This window comes from Trachinotus anak, unplaced genomic scaffold (genome assembly GCF_046630095.1).
Source record: "Trachinotus anak isolate AG129_WGS33_773 ecotype Australia unplaced genomic scaffold, CSIRO_AGI_Tana_v1 ptg000025l, whole genome shotgun sequence".
Lineage (NCBI taxonomy): Eukaryota > Metazoa > Chordata > Actinopteri > Carangiformes > Carangidae > Trachinotus > Trachinotus anak.
This window is the reverse complement of record NW_027273876.1, coordinates 18,288,497-18,310,027: the sequence shown is the minus strand read 5'-3', so window position 1 is coordinate 18,310,027 and position 21,531 is coordinate 18,288,497. Positions and strand designations below refer to the sequence as shown.

Here is a 21,531-nt window from a genome sequence, read left to right as displayed (position 1 = left end):
AATATGGTATGTTGGAGATGCAAATGTCAATTTTATAAGGTGATAATATGTCAGTGGTGTGTTTACAGCTTTCGCCAGTGCCCAACATCAATAAGTGCAGCTAAAAAAAAATAATAATACATTGCAATAAACAATACAACACAAAACACGGACAGCATTTTTAAAAAGTAACAATCAGCTCCTCTAGGATAAAGTCCTAACAAACCCACAAGCTTCAAAAAGTTGTGTCCACTCCCTGTGCAGTATAACAACCCAACAATCTGTAAAAATGCTTTAAGTTGTACAGTGGAGGAAATAATTATTTGATCCCTCACTAATTTTGTAAGTTTGCCCACTGACATAGAAGCGAACAGTCTATAATTTTAAAAGTAGGTTCCTTTTTACAACGAGAGACAATATCAAAAAGAAAATTCAGAAAACCACATTATATAAAAGATATAAATTGATTTGCATTTCATTGAGTGAAATAAGTATTTGATCCCCTGCCAACCATTAACAATTCTGGCTCCCACAGACTGGTTAAATACTCCTACTCCTTAGACACAAACTTGTTACCGGCAGCAAAGACACCTGTGTCAATCAGTCACCTGTATAAAAGACACCTGTCCTTGCAATAAATCAGACTCCAACCTCTCCACCATGTGCAAGACCAAAGAGCTGTCTAAGGACATCAGGGACAAGATTGTAGACCTGCACGAGGCTGGATTGGGCTACAAGACCATAGGCAAGAAGCTGGGTGAGAAAGAGACAACTGTTGGTGCAATTATTCGAAAATGGAAGAAACACAAAATGACCATCAATCGACCTCGTTCTGGGGCTCCACGCAAGATCTCACCTCGTGGCGTATCACTGATCATGAGGAAGGTGAGAAATCAGCCAAGAACTACACGGGAAGAGCTTGCTAATGATCTCAAGGCAGCTGGGACCACAGTCACCAAGAAAACCATTAGTAACACACTATGCCGCAATGGATTAAAATCCTGCAGTGCCTGCAAGGTCCCCTGCTCAAGAAGGCACATGTATAGGCCCGTCTGAAGTTGCCAATGATCACCTGAATGATACAGAGAAGTCTTGGGAGAAAGTGCTGTGGTCAGATGAAACCAAAATCGAGCTCTTTGGCATCAATTCGACTCGCCGTGTTTGGAGGAAGAAAAATACTGACTATGACCCCAAGAACACCATCCCCACCGTCAAGCATGGAGGTGGAAACATTATGCTTTGGGGGTGTTTCTCTGCTAAGGGGACAGGACGACTTCACCGCATTGATGGAAAGATGGACGGGGCCATGTACCGTAAAATCCTGAGTGACAACCTCCTTCCCTCCGCCAGGGCACTGAAAATGGGTCGTGGATGGGTCTTCCAGCACGACAATGACCCAAAAAATACGGCCAAGGCAACAAAGGAGTGGCTCAAAAAGAAGCATATTAAGGTAATGAAGTGGCCTAGCCAGTTTCCGGACCTTAATCCCATAGAAAATCTGTGGAGGGAGCTGAAGCTTCGAGTTGCGAAGCGACAGCCTCGAAACCTTAAGGATTTGGAGATGATTTGCAAAGAGGAGTGGACCAAGATTCCTCCTGATATGTGCACAAACCTGGTAATTAACTACAAGAAACGTCTGACCTCTGTGCTTGCCAACAAGAGTTTTGCCACCAAGTACTAAGCCATGTTTTGCCTGGGGATCAAATACTTATTTCACTCAATAAAATGCAAGTCTGTTTATGTCTTTTATTTAAAGTGATTTCCTGGATTTTCTTTTTGATATTCTATCTCTCACTATTTGAATAAACCTACCATTAAAATTATAGACTCTTTGTTTCTTTGTCAGTAGGCAAACTTACAAAATCAGCGAGGGATCAAATAATTATTTCCTCCACTGTATGTTTTACTGGACAGCCAAACTATTGGAATGCACATGCATTGCTTTTATCACATCCTGTCTAAGAATTTGTTATCGGTTACATCATCAGGGTCACAACATATTAGCTAAAAGTGACAGTTTGGGTTATTTGAAATGGGGTTGTGTGAGGTACTTGTCTGTAGTCAATGCAAAGATTTGGATCAGTGCGCTGCCAGCAGTGGGGAGCACTGGCACAGAAGCTGAGTGATGTGCTGCTGTGGACTGTCCCTACCAGGTGTCTACATCCTCATCTGTGGTGGAGGAAAGGGAAGTGATGTACCCCAGCAGCCAACCAGGCAGCAGTGTTCACTGGGATGGACTGGGTGGAGAGGCAGCAGGGACAAAGGAGGAGGTGATAGATGAGACCGGGGAGCCCCTGAAGCCTGTCACTGTCCGTTTTGTGCTGGAGGAGAGCAGTGGGTACATGGAGCCCATGTTACGGATCCTGGCCGTCCTGCACACTGTCATCTCCTTCTTCTGTATCATTGGATACTACTGTCTGAAGGCAGGATACTGACTATTAATATGTAGCATAAATAATTTTAAAAATACTGGAGTCTTTATCTAGTATTTGTCTAAAATCCTATATCAGTATATAACACTCCTATATTGTGTGTGTGTGTGTGTGTGTGTGTGTGTGTGATGTAGGTGCCACTGGTGATCTTTAAGCGTGAGAAGGAGGTGGCCAGGAAGCTGGAATTTGACGGCCTTTATATCACAGAACAACCATCTGAAGATGACATAAAGGGACAGTGGGACAGACTGGTCATCAACACACAGTGAGTGACCCTGTGTGTCTGTTTGAGAGTGTGTATACATGAGTTTGTAGGTTGTGTTTTATATCCATTGAAAACACAAAAATCACTGAGAGATGTGTGAAGAACAAGTAGAAAAAAGATAAGATGCAGTTTGAGAAAAACTATCCAGCAGAAGTAAAACCTATGGTCCTCGTGGCAGTGGTTTGTCTGTGTGGATGGTGAGGTTCCCCATTCTTGTCAATACTTTTAAACGAGTGACACCTACTGGTTGAAAGGGGCACCTGTAGGGTTGAACGTGAAAATCCTTCATGTAATGACCTTCTTGTGGAACTGAAGTGCATCACTGGCAGGTGTGAAGTGGTTGACCATGAATCATAGAGGAGGCATGTCTGCAAGGATGTCTGTTTTCATGCCCTCCAAACTGGGAGAGAAAAATATTCTCTCCCAGTTTAAAATGCTTTTTCCCTCTGCACTGCAGTCCTTGTCCCTGCTGACTGTACTTAGCAGTCTTTGTCCCTGCTGACTCTACTTAGCACAAGGACTGCAGTGCAGGGGGAAAAAGCATTTTAAATTGGGAGAGAATATTTTTCTCAGGTCTCTTGTTGCAGGTCATTACAGGTAAATATTTATAATACACCTTTAAAGATTATGTAACTAATGTGGCTTTTGTCCTCTAATTTTCAGATCTTTCCCCAACAACTACTGGGATAAGTTTGTGAAAAGGAAGGTAGGTGTCACCATTTGTGTAGGCCTGCTAATGTCACATCAGCCATTAGAAATCACATGTCAGAGCCCAAGTGAGTTTATTCATCAAGCTCTTTTAGCTGTGGAGCAGCATAAGTTTGAGATTTAGCTACAATGATTTTAGATTTTTTTATAGTGTGTATATATAGTTTTTATTTAGACTACAGGATTCGTAAGATCCTGACCAATTTAGAAAGTGGGTTGCAGAGATTTTACTAATTTTCTTCTCTCCAATCAGTCATATACGATTGCAAAATAATTGTATGTCACACACAATAACACATTAAACTCTCTCTCTCACAGATTTACTTTGACTCCCAATCTCTCTCTCTCTCTCTCTCTCTCTCTCTCTCTCTGTGTCTGTACACTTATTACAATTTATAATTTTTTTTGTGGCCATTTTTGCCACATTTCAGTGAGGTCCTCTTCCTCCTGTGCAGTGATTGTGAATTTCACTCATTTGACTCTCAGTGGGATCATTAGCTTAGACTGCACTCTCCAGTTTTTCTTACAAAAATCAAACTAAGTCACAGTGGATAACCTGCAGACAGCTGTTGAGAACAGTGCTTGTGGAGCATAACATCTTGTCATCTGTCCGTGCCTAGCTTAAGTTTAACTTCAAGAAATACAGAAGCTGATGAAATGCTGTTCCGCTGAAGTATTTCATGAAGAAATGCTGCTCTTCCTCAGGTAATGGATAAATATGGGGAGTTTTATGGCCATGACCGCATCAGTGAACTGCTGGGAATGGACAAGGCTGCACTGGACTTCAGTGATGCTCACAAAAAGAGGAAGCCCAGGAGGGACAGCTCACTGGCTGCTGTGTGAGTAGTGTGTGTGTGTGTGTGTGTGTGTGAGTGTGAGTGTGTGTGTGTGTGAGAGAGAGAGAGAGAGAGAGAGAGAATTTTTTTCTATTTACGTATTTCTATACATTAGTCGATATTATGTATTTTCATACTGACATTAATGTATCTGCATGAATTTAAAAATCTGTTCATTTTAAGTAGTGCCCCTGTGAGGATACACAAATTTACAAGTAGTAACATGAACTGGTTCAGTGGTTCTATGGTGGCCAGTGTTTATAATACACATGAAACTCTACATTATTTACTGTACATATGAAGAAGGACCACAGGCTAAATTTTCACACAAGTATTGAGAATGCGAGTTGATGGATTTTCTTCCACCCTAAAAGAAAGCTCTGCTTTGGAACCTTAACTCAGGGCAAAAAAGTCCATTGAGGAAAGGGGAGCACAAATGATCAGCCTCTGTAAACCTCCTTCTCTTCTGTTAACAGGCTGAACTCAATAGATGTCAAGTACCAGATCTGGAAGCTGGGGGTGGTATTCACAGACAATGTAAGTTTTTAGAAACATAAATAATTCACCTGCAATGTCTGGCTGCATCACATGCATTCACCGTTGAAGTTCCTGTGCAGAAACAACAGGCTTCCCAGAATTCATTTTGCATTCATTTAATTACCTGTCGTAGTGAGACTTCTCTTCACATTCAGTTTTTCCATTAAGCCATTTTAAAATAGTTAAAATCACCATATTTCATACCGTGACACAATATCATATATTTTGTATCGACTTGTTTCAGCTCTTCATGAAAGTGTGGAATCATTTAAAGTCGATAATCAAGTGCCCAGTTTTTGCTTGTGTAATCATTCCTCCTGTTCACACTGGCCAATAAGAGATCACTTCCTAATGTTCTTCCAGTGGAAGATGGGAGGGGGGCTTTATGAATTAATATGAGGCTGAGCTATAAAAGTCAAGTTAGTCACATCCAAAGGTGCAGTCTTTGGATGTACCCAGTGAATTTGTCTTTCCTACACAAGATACTCAACAGATATCCCTTCTCCAGCTGTGGTGGAGGGAAAGAAACACAAAGACGGTATTCTGTACTAAAAGTCCTCTACCTTTAGAACTTGATCGTACTCAAACTGCTGAAGCCTCAAACTTCAGACACAGTTGAAATGTGTTTTTGCACGGGATCTATTAATGTCATGTATGAACAGGAGGAATGATTACAGCAAGCAAAACCTGATTCAGTGTTCATTCAGGTCCCTTTCTCAGCACTCACACACTCACTGCATTAGTCACTATAGTACCTTGACTAAGCTCTCTCTCCCTCTCCCTGCAGTCCTTCCTGTATCTGGCCTGGTATATGACCATGTCCATCCTGGGTCACTATAACAACTTCTTCTTTGCTGCCCATCTTCTGGACATTGCCATGGGTTTTAAGACACTGCGCACCATCCTGTCCTCAGTCACACACAATGGCAAACAGGTAAACAACTACAGTGGCTTCTGACAGTTTTCACTCCCCTTCACGTTTTTAGATTTTATTGTAAATACATAAAATTTTTGCTCATCAGTCTACACTCTGTATTCCACAATGACCAAGTGAAAACATGGCTCTGGAAATTGTGGTAATTGTATTAAAAATAAGAAACTGAAATCTCTCATTTATCAAAGTATTCAGACCCTTTGCTCTGGCTCCAAACTGTGGTCAGTGCTTCCTGTTTGCTTTAATTGTCCTTAAGATGCATCTAGAACTTGACCACCTGTGACAAAGTGCATTGATTGGACATAGTTTAGAAAGGCTCACACCTGTGTGTATAAGGTCCCACAATTCATACTGCATGTTAGGACAAAAAACAAACAATGAATACAGTCATCTCTCTGTAGACCTCTGTGAAAACTGTGGTGAGGCATAGATCAGGACAATGGTATAGAATAATTTCTAAAGCTCTGGGTGTTCCCAGGATCACAGTGGCCTCAATAACTGTGTAATAAAAAAAGTTTAGAGTTGACCGTCCAGCCAACTGAGTAACTGAGCAATAAGGGCCTTGGTCAGGGAGGTCACCAAGAAGCCAACGGTCACTCTAACAGAGCTTCAGAAGTCCTCTGCAGAGATGGAGAACCTGCTGGAGGGACAACCATCTCACCAGCACTGTATCGTTCAGGCCTTAAGCCAGACAGAAGCCACTGTGAGTAAAGACATAATGATTAAGCCTGTTTGAGAAAAAAGATCATGTGGTCTGATGAGAGAAAAACTGAAGTATGTCTGGTGACTTAAAACCCACAGAACATCTGTGGGGGGACCTGATGATGGCATCTTGAGCTTGAAAGGATCGGACAGACAGCGTAAATTTTGCTTTGCAGATGTGCAAATCAGCAAAAACATATTAACTATAATAACTTTACAAGTGTTAATACTGTCATAACAGTGACACCGCTCTGCTCCTGTAGTGTAGCAGTGCTTCTGTGCCAAGCTCCTTAACTTCTAGGTTGACTAACTGTGACCATTTTCCTCTGACCTCCAGTTAACACAGGATGACTTCAATTATTCAATTATGTAAATTCTTAGCAGTATCCAAAAATATAAAAGTCTGGATCCAAACGAATTATTTATTATAGGGCTGTCGGTATTAACGCGTTAATCGCGTTGACATTAAGGACCGAGCAGCATAACACTTTTAAAATTTTTTTTTTTTTTTTTTTTTTTATCGTATTAATTGCGTGCCGTCAAAGAATCTGTAATTTACGCCATCACTAGTGCTGTTACCAAAGATTCTTGAGCGCTATGTTCTAGAATCTTTGGCTGCTACTATTTTGACCCTTTGACGCACCCTTACTTGTTGTCAAACTGCCGCAGAAACTTCCTGCAAATATTTTACATGGCGGAGCAAGATACTTCATGACAAGTCATATCATATCATATCTATAGTTGGAAAATAAAAATATAACTTACTCAGAGCTCGTCGACGGATAAATAAATTATCAGACATCTTCATAATTACCCGTCAGACATGCTAACGTTAGCTTGTAGTTCAGACAGACTGATGGTTATGTGTTGTCAAGCAAGAGAAATCAGTTCTGAAATGCAAAATAATAAAATTTTAATTTTGTGTTAAAACATGCAAATAACTATTGAAATTCAGCGATTAATAGCGATTAAGAAGAAATGAATCGTTTGACATCCTTAATTTATTCATATGTTAGAAAGAAAGACTAATTTCACTTTCAGTGAATTAGCCATGTCATAAAGTGAAAGTGGGAAATTAATTAAAATGAATGAATGATTCATTGTAAATAATTAAGGAATAACAGACACACAAGTGGTTTACAAGAAGCAACCACTTAGCCAGAGAATATTATCACCAAACCCAAATATTACATCACTGCAGAAATGTTTAACATTTCATCCTCCTGTTTTGTGTGTTGTTTTTTTTTTCTTTTTGAAAGCTTGAGAGGATCAACCATCACACAAAACACTTGACACATTATTACTGAACTGTCTGACATCTGTCACTTGTAAAGTGGAGACCTTGAACAAAAAAAGCTAGATGTCATTTTTGTTGTCAAATGAGGACTGCTGTACTGGTCAGGTTTATTCAGAGTCCTTGTCTCTGCTTCTGTATTTCAGCTGGTGTTAACAGTTGGGCTGTTAGCAGTGGTGGTCTACCTTTACACAGTTGTGGCCTTCAACTTCTTCAGGAAGTTCTACAACAAGAGTGAAGATGGAGAACTGCCAGACATGAAGTGTGACGACATGCTGACAGTGAGTATGAGGACTGTCTTGGCCAACGTTCTTGACGCAAAGTGCAAATCAACCCCCACACCCACCACCACCCCACCCCCTGCAATCAGGTTAGTGTTACATGTGCATAGTGACAGCATCAGAGAGATTAGGTGAACTAATATCATTGATAATCTTGTAATGACTAATGGATAAAGGATGTAGTAGTGGTGGTTGTCTCAGGAAAGAGCAGCTGATACATGAATAGATATGGAGGGGGCACTAGTAACACACAGTGGTGTTGGGGAGAAGCACTGAGATGTGGGCCTGTTCTCAGGCATCTCATCACATCTCATTCCTAGTGACCTTTTAAGAAGATAATTTTAAGATTAAATTTAAGGAAGACATGTACATTTTTTGTTATTTACATGGTTAAGTGTTAGCTTCAGTGCTTTGACCACTGGCTCACTGCTGTTCTGCCTGATCATTTCAGTGAACCCTCTCTCATTTTAAGTAGTATCCTGCAGAGCCAGTCTGTAAAGAGGGTCCAGCTCCATTTATGGAGAGAAAGTCATGGGTCAGAGCTTCAGTCTGATGGTGTTCACCCTTAGGCTTTTCTCTGCTCCAGCTGAGCTGCTGTAGGATTACATGGTCAGTTTCTTTTCCAGGCATCTGTTAGTTTTACAAGAATAGCAACAGTCTGTATGACAACAAAAATGAGTTTCATGCGACCAACCTGAGGCTATTTACATAATGCATTTCAAGATTAACTTTGGGTTATATTGTGTACCTATATTAATGATATACTGGTGCTGGATAATGGGATCTGGACTGGAAGATGAAAACTGGAAACATGGGTGTTATAAGGGTCTCATGATAATGGAGCTTGTGAGCTACGGAACACAGCATAATCTGCTACTTAGATTCCTGCCGGTTAAAAGTGGACCAGCTTCGTGAAACTGGAGTTTCACCCAAAGATGGCTGGTGACTCATTAATCTCACCTCATGATACAGGTCATGATACAGTGATAGCAGGTTTATGCTGCTTCTAAACTCTGGTGGTGTAACCCTTTACATCTGCATGTTAGCAGGTAGAATCACCTAGGTAACTATGTGTCATATAAATCAGATTTGTAGGAACATCTTTACAGTGATGGCGGGAGGACACAGGTGAAGACAATGAATTACAACTGTGATGGTGCTGTTCCTGCTGCCAAGCCTTCTGAAAGAAATACTATATAAGGGCTCTTTGGTGTGGGTTTTCTAGGGCAGGGAGGGGGAGAGGGCTTCTGTCACCCGGAAATTTCAGGACACACACACTCTAATCCCCTGTAGTCAACCACCCATAGCATTCCATAGAGTACTTTCGTTTCCTATTAAGGGCCAGAGGTGGCAGCTCTGCCTGGTCCACACAGAGGTGACAGGGGCTTTGTGGGATGGAGGGATAGACTGATGAAGGGCCACTGCCCTGGGGAGGTTTTTCTTTTTCCTCTCCTCCCTTACAATAATACACACAGCAGGATGAGAGGATCTGAGCTGATCTCTCCTTTTCTGTTCACTTGTTTCTCTCTTAATCTTTCTTCATATCTATTGGGCTTTCCCTGTCTTCTACCCTTTCTCCTCTGTAGCACAGTTACTCTATGTCTTCTTCTCTCTATGTGCAGTATAGAGGATGTGTAATTAACATTTTAAGTCTTTGTCTATCTTTTTTATTTTCTGTCCAGTTTTCCCACTCACACTGACTACTTCTCTGTCATTGAACTTGATTTTAAACTGATTTAAAATGTTTTTGTACATTGTTGCTCAGTTTATGGTAGTTATATTACAAATTATCTTTGTAGAAACATGCACTCCAAATGTTGTCTCACTTGTGTGATTTGACATTGACCCCCTATGCCCTCACTTCCTGTGTGTCCCTTGCCCTCTCCCCCAGTGCTACATGTTTCACATGTATGTAGGTGTGAGAGCAGGTGGAGGGATCGGTGACCAGATTGAAGACCCAGCAGGTGATGAGTATGAGATCTATCGCATCATCTTTGACATCACCTTCTTCTTCTTTGTCATTGTAATCCTCCTGGCTATCATCCAGGGTGAGTGATCCCACAGACACACGCTCACACACACTGCATGTACTGTACTGAAGGGTTCAAGCCCTCAGAAATAGCTGTTTTTTTAATGATGTCCAGAAGGTCAGACATCTGAGACTTGATTGTGATCTCAAGCTTAGATGTGAGAAGACAGAGCCCATAAGACAGAACCAAGAAGAGAGTAAATGACTGTATCTGTACTTTTTTCAACAATACTTACATCCCATAAACAACACACAGAAAGTTTTGCCTCTGTGTAGTTGTTTTCTACAAATGCTTGAGTGAGAGCAGATTATTGTTTTTATACTCTTGACAGCATGGAATTGTTTTTCATTTCATATTATGGGCCAATACTCACTAATTGCCCTGATTAAATGAAGCCTCTACTACTTACTGGTAGAGCTACACTTGATTCCATTTTCCAGCAAAATGTGATGGTATCCAGGAGTCAGTTATCTTCGTCATTGCCAGACAAAAAACAAACTGTATGCCCCATTCCAAATACAATGTCATGTTCCCGCCCCACTCAAAAATGTGTGTTGGTCAGAATCACCTCTCTTGGATGTTTGATCTTCTCTAACAGAAGCATTTAAAAACAGCCTTCGAAAACAACGTTTTTCTGTGATTGTTTAAGTTTAAGGCTTTTGAAAGCCAATCTTGGTCTAAAGTGGAACCTGCATCACACTCATGTACATTTAGAATGGTCTCAGCGGTGTAGGAGACATCTTGTAAGAAGCAGTTTAAATTTTGAAATTAAAAATATTTGCATAGGCTTAGTTCTGGATTCCTTAATGAGGGAGGATATGTGGATGTATATCCCACTCTAAGAATTTCTAACCGGGTGATTGAACTTTTTATATGAGACCAATTATTATAGATTGCTCTATTAATATAGAGTATGTTCACATATCTTCAAACATGCCTTTTAAAAAGATCGGGCCGTAATTCTGCAGCCACAGTTTGACTTGTCAAACTGGAAAAGCACTGGTGTGAATAGTAACACTAATGATGGCTTTGTTCCTCACAGTAACTCCAGCCAGTGGACCAGCATGCATAATGACCCTAGTACAACGAAATGTATGAAAGTGTTTTTCCTGCTATGATATATCCTGGGGCTATAGACCAGATTGACCAGCCGAATGTGATATTCCATCTTGGTTCATATAAACAAATAAAGTTGTGATCATTAATATGAAAATAAAAAATAACTTAAAGCCTCTTTCCTGAATAGCAAGAGAAACTCATATAGAGCCAGTACTATTAAAAGGTTTCTAGGTGGTTGTGGTGCAGTGTTGAGGAAGAGAGTTCAGTAAAACCAGGTGGCCCAGGTGGTATCACCCGTTCACTGCCTGTGCCCTTTGAATTTCTAGGCTTGATCATTGATGCATTTGGAGAGCTGAGGGACCAGCAGGAGCAAGTTAAAGAAGACATGGAGGTGAAAGCATACACTCATACACACAATGTATTGTTACACAGTAGGGTTGTGAACGATAAACCGATGCGACCGGATATTCGATTCAACAAGTGAGAGATACGGCTGCATCGGTAGCAGCCTCCTCAATCGATACGAATTATCAATGAATTCCTAGATGAATCGGTTATAGAGTCATGGATCGGGTATCGCAAGACTTTGAATCGTTTGGCGGCATTAGCATTACACACGCGCCAGGTCTGAGAGCGAGAGCTGAGGCTGCCCGCGAAACTCCGTAGCTGGCTAGCTGGTATTAGCATGAGTGATAAACAAGGGACGACCATGGGTGTATTATAAGACCTGGATACTAGTGGTGGGCGGATCGATCCAAATATCGATAGTATCGATACCAAGTCGGTATCGGATCGATACTAGCCTGGTGAGATCGATTCTTTACTTTAAGTTCCGCTCTTGTTTGCAATGCTGCGGTTTCGGCAAAGAGGAAACAGCCAGGTCGCCGGACTCGCCGCTCCGGTGTCATCGCAGAGCAGGCACACTGTGCTCCCCCTCCCCTCTTGTGTTTAGATGACGTGACTTAGATGCGCAAAGCAAACAAACAAACAAACAAACAAGTTTCCGGCTCAGGTTCATCAGCACGCACAGAGAAAATACAACAGAAGAATGGCAGAGAGGAAGAGGAGGTGTGGCTGTATTTTCAAGCCCAAAACGAGACAACAGCAAAATATGGGATTTGTAAAAAGCTAGTCAGGTATAGTGGAAACACTACCAATTTATATAAACATATAAAAAAAACATCCAAAAGAAAACATGGAGCTACACAAACGGAGAGAGGAGGAGAGAAATCCCCCACCCCCTGGCCCTGCTGCAAGACCCCCAGTCCAGAGGCAGAGGTCATTGGCAGAGGCCTTTCAGCATGGCAGAAAATATCCAGGCAGGTTATAGTGTTCAAAGTAACAAAGTGAGACTGTTATTTATTACTTGAGCCAACTCAAAAAGTATAAATTATGCTAAGACCTTGATGTAATACATTTATCCCACTGAAATGTGCACAACTGGCACTGATGCCCTAATTGAGATGCACAGGTACACTGAGGAAAGGCCAATTCCTCGGGATCAAGATCCACTACTTTGTTGGAAAAACCATGAACAAACATTCCCCTCTCTGAGCAAACTTGCCAAAAAATACCTGGCAGTGGTTGCAACATCAGTGCCAGCTGAGAGGATTTTTTCAAAAGCAGGGCAGTTAGTGAGTCACAGACAAAGTGCATTAAAAGCAAAAAAATGTCAATATGATACTGTTCTTGAACAAAAACCTGTAACCAAAACCTTTCTTCTGCACAGACTAACTAAGGGCTATGGGGGTTGTTAAGTTGTTTTACATTATTTACATTTTCACCAGTTGTTGTTTTTGTTGTTGAGAATTTTAATTAAATTTTTGTATAATAGTTTCTCAACAGTACCTGTTTGTTTTAATTTGTTTACTGGTTTGCGTGCACTTTTTATTTAAGATTTTTCTGAAAAAAATTTGATAATAAAGCATTTTCTATTTAGTTATAAACTTTGTCCTAATTCTGTCCTGGGTTTTAACTATTTAATGATAAAAAAGGAAACATCACAAAAAACACTTAAGGTCATGAAAATTAATTGAGATTTAGCAATTCAATGACGCATCCACCTTATTTATTGAAAAGTATCGGTATCGGTATTGGTATCGGCGATACTGGCCCGTATTTACTTGGTATCGGATTGATACCAAAATATGCAGTATTGCACACCACTACTGGACACGGCGCCGCCGCTCAGCCTTGCAGCCAATTTCTTCCAGTGGCCACTCGTGGTATTGCAGCGAAAAGTCCCCCTGCGCCCCAAAAAGCATTTTTCCCATAGACGGTAATAGTAAAAGAGAGGCCTGTAAAACTTTTAACAGCTGTGCACACAGCCGAATATCAATCTTTCTAATGTATATTTTTAAGGCATGGGGTTTTAATCTGTGTAAAAGTTTTTCAAAGCTCAGAAAAAGCCCAGAAAGCCCAGTGTTTACATCCCACCACAGGCCAACGTGCAGGAGGCACAGCGGGCGCTCGCCGATCAGATACTGTGTGTGGAGCAGACCTACCCGGACTCCGTAGTTATTGTCCTTGGTGACTTTAACAAAGGGAACCTCAGTCATGAACTGCCCAAATACAGACAGTTTGTTAATTGCCCGACCAGAGAGGGGAACACTCTGGACCACTGTTACACCACAATCAGTGGTGCTTATCACGCCGTCCCCCGGGCTGCACTGGGCCACTCTGACCATGTCATGGTCCACCTGATTCCCACATACAGGCAGAAACTAAAACTGTGTAAACCTGTTGCGAGGACATCGAAGCAGTGGAGCAGTGAAGCCATAGAGGATCTGCGGGCATGTTTGGACTGCACTGACTGGGAGGTGTTCAGGACTGCTTCCAACAGTCTGGATGAGTTCACAGAGGCTGTGACGTCATACATCAGCTTCTGTGAGGACTGCTGTATCCCATCACGCACCAGGGTGAGTTATAACAATGACAAACCCTGGTTCACAGCTAAGCTCAGTCAGCTCAGGAGGCAAAAGGAGGAAGCTTTCAGGAGTGGGGACAGGGACAAGTTTAAAGAGTCCAAGTACAGGTTTAGCAAAGCGGTGAGAGAAGCTAAACGACTGTACTCTGAGAAACTTCAGCTCCAGTTCTCAGCCAATGACTCTGCTTCTGTCTGGAAAGGGCTCAGAAAGATCACAAACTACAAACCTAAACCCCCCCACTCCATTAATGACTTCCGTCTGGCCAACGATCTGAATGAGTTCTACTGCCGCTTTGAAAGACAGTGGGACAAGCCTGACACTAACCTCCACATCAGAGCCACATCAGAACCCCCCTCCTCCCCTACCAAAGGAACGTCTCTCTCTATCCTGGAGAGAGATGTCAACAGGCTTTTTAAGAAGCAGAACCCCCGCAAAGCAGCCGGTCCTGACTCTGTCTCTCCATCATCCCTGAAGCACTGTGCTGATCAGCTGTCTCCAGTGTTCACAGACATCTTCAACACCTCACTGGAGACCTGCCACGTGCCAGCCTGCTTCAAATCCTCCACCATCATCCCTGTCCCCAAAAAACCAAGGCCCACAGGACTAAATGACTACAGACCCATTGCCCTGACCTCTGTGGTCATGAAATCATTTGAGCGCCTTGTCCTGTCCCACCTCAAATCCATCACTGACCCACTCCTGGACCCCCTGCAGTTCGCCTACAGAGCCAACAGGTCTGTAGACGACGCCGTCAACATGGCTCTCCACTTCATCCTCCAGCACCTGGACTCCTCAGGGACCTATGCCAGGATCCTGTTTGTGGACTTCAGCTCTGCCTTCAACACCATCATCCCGGCTCTGCTGCAGGACAAGCTCTCCCAGCTGAGCGTGCCTGACTCCACCTGCAGGTGGATCACCGACTTCCTGTCTGACAGGAGGCAGCACGTGAAGCTAGGAAAGCACGTGTCTGACTCCCAGACCATCAGCACTGGATCCCCGCAAGGCTGCGTTCTTTCTCCTCTGCTCTTCTCCCTGTACACCAACACCTGCACCTCCAGCCATCAGTCTGTCAAGCTCCTGAAGTTTGCAGACGACACCACTCTCATTGGACTCATCTCTGATGGCGATGAGTCTGCCTACAGGTGGGAGACTGAGCGTCTGGTGACCTGGTGCAGGCAGAACAACCTAGAGCTAAACGCTCTGAAGACAGTGGAAATGATAGTGGACTTCAGGAAGAGCCCAGCCCCACCCACCCCCATCACCCTGTGTGACTCCCCCGTGGCTACCGTGGAGCATTTTCGCTTCTTGGGAACCACCATCACACAGGATCTCAAATGGGAGCTAAACATCAGCTCCCTCATCAAAAAAGCTCAGCAGAGGATGTATTTCCTGAGGCAATTGAAGAAGTTCAACCTGCCAAGGACTATGATGGTGAACTTCTACACCTCCATCATTGAGTCCATCCTCACCTCCTCCATCACCATCTGGTACGCTGCTGCCACGGAGAGGGACAATAACAGACTGCAGCGTATCATCCACTCTGCTGAGAAGGTGATTGGCTGCAATCTTCCGTCCCTCCAGGACCTGTACGCCTCAAGGACTCTGAGGCGTGCAGGGAAGATTGTATCTGACTCCTCCCACCCTGGACACAAACTCTTTGAGACACTCCCCTCTGGCAGGAGGCTGTGGTCCTTCAGGACCAAAACCTCTCGCCGCAAAAATAGCTTCTTCCCATCTGCTATTAGCCTCATCAACAAGGCTAGAGAGCCCCACTGTTGCTGATCAATTGCACCAATCACCAGAAAAAATTCCTTGTATGTGAAAACATACTTGGCAATAAAACTGATTCTGATTCTGATTCTGATTCTGAAAAGTCTTTTTTCTCTGAGTGACGTCACAACTGTGTACGTGCACTCTATCCGCGGTCCCGCTGTGTCTCGGGAACGAGCATGGTTGCTAGGTTACTGCTAGCCTCGTCAGGACGAGAACAAGTTAGTGTGAAAAGTGAATAAACGGCACAAAGGCGAGTTTTCTTCTACACACATCAAGGTACATTGATTTTGTGTTTTTTTTTGCCCCATTTATTCGTCACTTCTTACACTTTTTGTTTTTAATCGATATATTCGCCGCATAACTGGATTCACTAAGACGCCGATATGATTTTTCATAACTTCCTCCGTAAGTTTTCTTCAGGTATTTTATTTTAAGTCATTTAGCTTCTATGATAGTTTCTGTGATTTGTGTGCCAGCAGTGTCTCATCCTGACTGCAGTTCACCAGCCTGTCATCCGCTCACAACAACCGCCTTTTTATTTTATATATTTATTGACCTTCATTGTGTCAGCGGGTTCAAACTATAACTGACTCCGGCCTGTAACCCGGTTATCGTTCTTACACTGTATGGAATCGATTCGTATCGAATCGGTCTGTAATAAAAGGATATCACACACAAATCTCCCAAATTACTCAGCAAATCTGCATGATGTCCAAATGCAAGCTGCTAATTTCTGTCTCCCAGCAGGGCAGTAAGAATCACAAATAGAAACTGACAGGTAAATGTTTCGTATCAACACAATCACCCAAAATTTCTATGCTTCTCTTTCAGACCAAATGTTTTATCTGTGGAATAGGTAACGACTACTTTGACACAGTGCCACATGGCTTTGAAACGCACACGCTACAGGAGCACAACTTAGCCAACTACCTGTGAGTACGACTGGAGTGAGTGTATGTTCGTTCTTGTGCCAATCAGTGCTGAATTACAGTTGCCATTCCATTGCCCATGAAATGCAGGATAATGGTGCTGCCCCCCCACTAGCATCACCACTAGTTGCCTTTTAGGTCCAAAAAGTTCCAGGAACTATGGAGATGAAGTAAACTAGTCCCTGGTATTTTTTACATCTGAGGACGCCAGAAACACAGACTCATGATGATCCTCTTTGTATTTACTGTGTGTAACGTTGACAGTGAAAACTGAAGAATGTCAACCTGCTGGTTATTGATTTCTGCTTTATAACGTAACCAACATGAAAACACATAAAAAATAAGTTTTGTTTTTCTCCTTCATTCACTTTGCTCTTTAATTACAGCTCCGTCTCGCTCATTCTCTTCTGCAGTTCCGTCTCTGTAACGCTCTCTCTCTTCATCTTGTCCTTTGAACAACAACTATTTTTAGCCCCCAGTTCCTCTGGTCACAACTCTGAGCTCTTCATAAGGTTCCTGGTCCCCTGGAAAAGAACCTGCAGGAGAAATTGCTATATGTGGCCACTCTTCCATGTGCTAATGTTTGTGTTGCTGTTATTGTAAGAAAACTTGTGTAATTTCATTTCGGGTGGAAAGATTTTTCAGATGTGGGATTCTGGAGATGGCTGAAATCTTACTTTGAGACAGGTAGACTGGTAGATGCATTAAAGAAAACCTCCAAAACTTAGTGGGAATTTTTTGTCCTCCCCATTTAAGAAATGTGATTCAAAGTAAAAAGAAAGTGTTGCTTTAAGGTTTAGGATTTCTTCAGTTTAGGATTATATTTTGAGCATTGCATTTTAGAATTCAGATCAGTTGAAGATGATAATATCAGAAATGTTTTGTGTAATTCTTGTTTTTCCCAAATTAAGGTAAATGACTCCTTCAAACAACTTCAGAGCTTCGAGCTTCAGTGTTGATGCTGAATACGATAGGGTCACATTGTATTTAACATCAGGCGGCATTAGTTTTTGTTTATGCATGTGGGTGTATGTGAGATAAAGTTGGTAGGTATGTTTTTCTAATGCATGTCTGTGTGTCTTTCAGATTCTTTGTGATGTATCTCATTAACAAAGATGAAACAGAGCACACAGGCCAGGTAAACCAGCTCATTTCCCTTTGGTCTCAGTAAGTGAACAGTGTAATGAGGTTAGTACAGCTCAGCTTCAAACTTTCCTCCACTGGTTCTGATCAGTGCAGTTAAAGCCTCAGTATGCTTCTGACTAAGTTCTTGTCAGATCCTATAACTGAACTGTAAAACCTGCAACTTCTATTCTTCAACATAACAACAATTATGGGTTGTTGGGCCTTATAAATGTAAATTATCAGCATTTAAAATGAAAATGGATTTTAAAAATATTCTGATTAGTTCAATCAGTGAAGGATCTTGTAGGAGAGAGAGACTAGAGGCCTGAAGATAATTCAACCTTTGTCTGACTTGTAGTTGATAAATTTGATGTGTTTGTGTTAGCTAATGGAGAGTTGTTAGCTAATGTTAGCCAAAGTGGAGAAGTAGTTTTCCTTCTTTTATTTAGGACTGGAGGAGGACTACTTTGATGTACATGTAGCCGAGAACAGACAGATATAACAAACTGATGTGACCAACACAGATACAGAACTGTGACTGAGTTTAAATGAAAATGTCTTAAATCTCCTCTGGATTTTATCTGCATACAAAACACTTGAAATGAAACAGGAAACAGGATCTTTGAGGAGAGAAAAAGAGAGAGTTTGAGCTGTTGCCTCCATTTGATTCCTCATATCTTGCTCTCTTCATGATGGCAGGCTTTTAAGGCCTGCCTTCAGGTTACATGACCTTGTTTGAAGCTTACTGAGGCCATTTGTGGTTCAGTATTTGAAGCACTGCTGTCGTTACCAACCTCAGTAGTGGACAGTATTGATAAGTCAAATACATGCATAAACATATCATATGTCATTTAAACCCTCCCTCCTTCCTCTCATCCGTCTGTCTTTAAGGAGTCTTACGTATGGAAGATGTACCAGGAGCGTTGCTGGGAGTTTTTTCCTGCTGGTGACTGTTTCCGGAAACAGTACGAGGATCAGCTTAACTGATCTGTTCTTAGAGCAACAGACTCTTCCCTTTCACATCGCCACCTGTCCAAGGCACTCTACCTTCCCTCTACTTCCCCCTGTAGACCTTTCATACTGCTCTCTGAGGGGTCGACAGTGTCTACACTCTGCTCCACTTTCCAGTACAGGAGGAACTACATCTCCAGCCTCCTCTACAGGCCCCACCCTAAGCCTTCCACCCAGCTATTCCTCATCCAGACAGTCAACTCTGCCAGCTCTGCCCCTCACTTCCAGCACACCATGTTTGGAATGCTTCTAAGACTTTGTACAGAGAAAATATCAGATTAAATGCTGTACTTTAGGTTTTTGGCTCAGATGAGGACTACTTTGCTTTAACTTATTCTCCATTCACAGTAACAAGCAAAAAATACAAAGGAATAATGTAAAAAAGGGAAAAAGGAAGAACCCAAAGATGGACAGAGGAGGAGAGTGGATGGAAGATAAAGAGAGAGTACTTCCTGAAAGACTTACAGGACAGTGATGGACACAGAAAACATTACAATGATGTTTACGACTTTTCATGTGCACAGTGCACGTTGTATGTAGGTACAAGGGGTGGACACTGTAATCCAACACAAGAGCTCTGCAATAAATCTGACCTCTTAAAAATCTTCCATGGTCAGTGATCAAGACAAATCCTTATCTACAAAGAGCCGACTTGATTCAACTCTAAGGTAACTGTTTGTAGGCTTTTTAGTTTGTGCTACATAGTTGGAAGATATAAGGTTCCTCTACATAATAATCTAATCAACCACTAAACTACAGTCTCCTAAACTACCACAGAGTTGAATCAACCACCTGTGACACAGTGTCAACAAAGTCTGAACAATCTGATCCTTACAAATTGGCCTATTGTAATGGACTGAATTTAAGTACAGATTACAGATTTTAATACTGAGTCCACACCTGTACATGCCAACACTGTGTGTGAAGGGCTTTTCAAGTAAGTGTTCATATTTGTTAGCAACATGATCAGCAAGTCTATTTCGTTCCAGAAGAGCTGAGTGACCTGGAAACTCAGCCATAGTACGGACATCTACAAGTCACAATCCTCCATTATCTCGCCAGTTATTAACATCTTTTGTTTCAAAGATAAGAGAAATAAATATGTCCCCTAAACTAAGCTTTCAGAATGGTTAAATACATTATTGGCATCTTTTGGAGCTCCAGTCCAGCACTCTTGTTTAGACTTATATATGTGGACAGCTACCGGTCATCTAATGCCACCATCCAGACAAGAACAAGAAGTTTGTTCTGTCCAGCTCTTCAGCATGGTGTGGAAGACACACATGCCACTGGTGGGACTTCAGACTGTCTTTTTTTATTGTAATGAATGCTACTCCACTAGGGCTTGCTCAGTACATCTGTTAATCAAATGATGTAGTTTTATGTAAAGCAATACCAAAGCAGCAAAAAGGAATTGATCCCTATGAAGCTGGATACAAAGTTTGTACATGCTTGTTAGCTAAGATAAATAGTCAGTAGAGTAACTCTGCAGTGGGAATGCACAGCAAGGGCAGACTGTAGACAGATGACAGATGAGTGGATGAAAGAAGGGGAGACGGGAAGGATACAGTGCCTTACTAAGCCAGGAATGAGCTATGCACACTGGAGGAGGGGAGAGGAAGGTTGGATAGCTTAAAATAAATGTAAAGACGTGAGGATAACATGTGGAGCTGGGAGATGGGGTGTTTAAAAAAGAGAGAAATATGCCATGTGGGAGCACTAGAGGAAAGTAGAAATATAAATGGAGAGAGACATGTCCTTAGGACTTTGTCACTGGAGACATAAAATGACCGGTGTGACCTGAGTAGAAATATTCGCATTTGAAATGGCTTTAGATTTCAGTTGGGCTTGCTTTATAGCTATATGAATTTCAAATTTCTGAATTACAATTTTAAAAAATTACAACTCTGTATTATTTCATTCAGTTGTATTACACAGTACTGTCAGATGATCTTTAAGTTGCCTTGTAGAGTTCAGTTTGAAATGACAGCAGCCACTGGGGACCAACAGAAGGCATGACTAATACTAGTAGCACTCGTGGTAAATACACCTCCAGTACTGTGGCATTCGTCAAGTGAAGATGGCTTCTTCCTTTTAACAAAAGCATTGAATTCTTTGGGCTGGCTCTAAATACATTCAATTGCCAGTCAGTTCCACATAGCTAATCTAAGTCAGTCTGATCCAGCAGACCTGTGATAAATTAAAGAACAAAGGAAAGCTTTCTTCAGGCACACACGCACATAGCCATGGATGTAGTTAAAATGCCGTAATTGTGTTAGGGCATAACAAGTTAAAAAATGTAACAAAAATCCCAAAAAGGGAAAGAGCGCCCGTTATACTTCCTCCTTCATCAAAGTTCTAATGTTCAGGTTGTGTTGAAACTGTTCCAGGTGATGATGCGTTGATTCACCTGTGTAATCATTGTAGCGTTTGTGCTACTGTTGAACTGTGAGGTATTTCTAATATTTAATCAACCATCATTGATGTGAATGGGTGGACAAATTTTATAAACACCTCTCTGTGTAAACAGCAGCCTGTGGTAGGATTTACTGCAGAGCTGCCGGATCAGACTGTGTTAGCTTTAGCTGTGTGTGTGTGTGTGTGTGTGTGTGTGTGTGTGTGTGTGTGTGTGTGTGTGTGTGTGTGTGTGTGTGTGTGTGTGTGTGTGTGTGTGTGTGTGTGTGTGTGTGTGTGTGTGTGTGTGTGGCA

At 42.0% G+C, this 21,531-nt stretch overlaps 1 protein-coding gene across 9 annotated transcripts in view; it reads left to right on the top strand.

Annotated features, from left to right (window-relative positions):
• ryr2a (ryanodine receptor 2a (cardiac)) overlaps positions 1 to 21,531 on the top strand; it is a 192,747-nt gene that overhangs the window by 168,756 nt on the left and 2,460 nt on the right. For 8 of the 9 annotated variants that reach the window (XM_071462590.1, XM_071462589.1, XM_071462592.1 and 5 more), the window contains 12 exons: positions 2,133 to 2,402; positions 2,546 to 2,676; positions 3,340 to 3,382; positions 4,090 to 4,223; positions 4,697 to 4,757; positions 5,545 to 5,691; positions 7,834 to 7,968; positions 9,860 to 10,016; positions 11,384 to 11,448; positions 16,589 to 16,689; positions 17,773 to 17,824; positions 18,703 to 21,455. In XM_071462590.1, the coding sequence (XP_071318691.1) occupies positions 2,133 to 2,402; positions 2,546 to 2,676; positions 3,340 to 3,382; positions 4,090 to 4,223; positions 4,697 to 4,757; positions 5,545 to 5,691; positions 7,834 to 7,968; positions 9,860 to 10,016; positions 11,384 to 11,448; positions 16,589 to 16,689; positions 17,773 to 17,824; positions 18,703 to 18,798 (1,392 nt within the window). In that variant the 3' untranslated portion in view covers positions 18,799 to 21,455. Of the gene's footprint in view, positions 1 to 2,132; positions 2,403 to 2,545; positions 2,677 to 3,339; positions 3,383 to 4,089; positions 4,224 to 4,696; positions 4,758 to 5,544; positions 5,692 to 7,833; positions 8,058 to 9,859; positions 10,017 to 11,383; positions 11,449 to 16,588; positions 16,690 to 17,772; positions 17,825 to 18,702; positions 21,456 to 21,531 lie in introns of those variants that run through there. The other variant, XM_071462594.1, reaches the window with a different exon arrangement.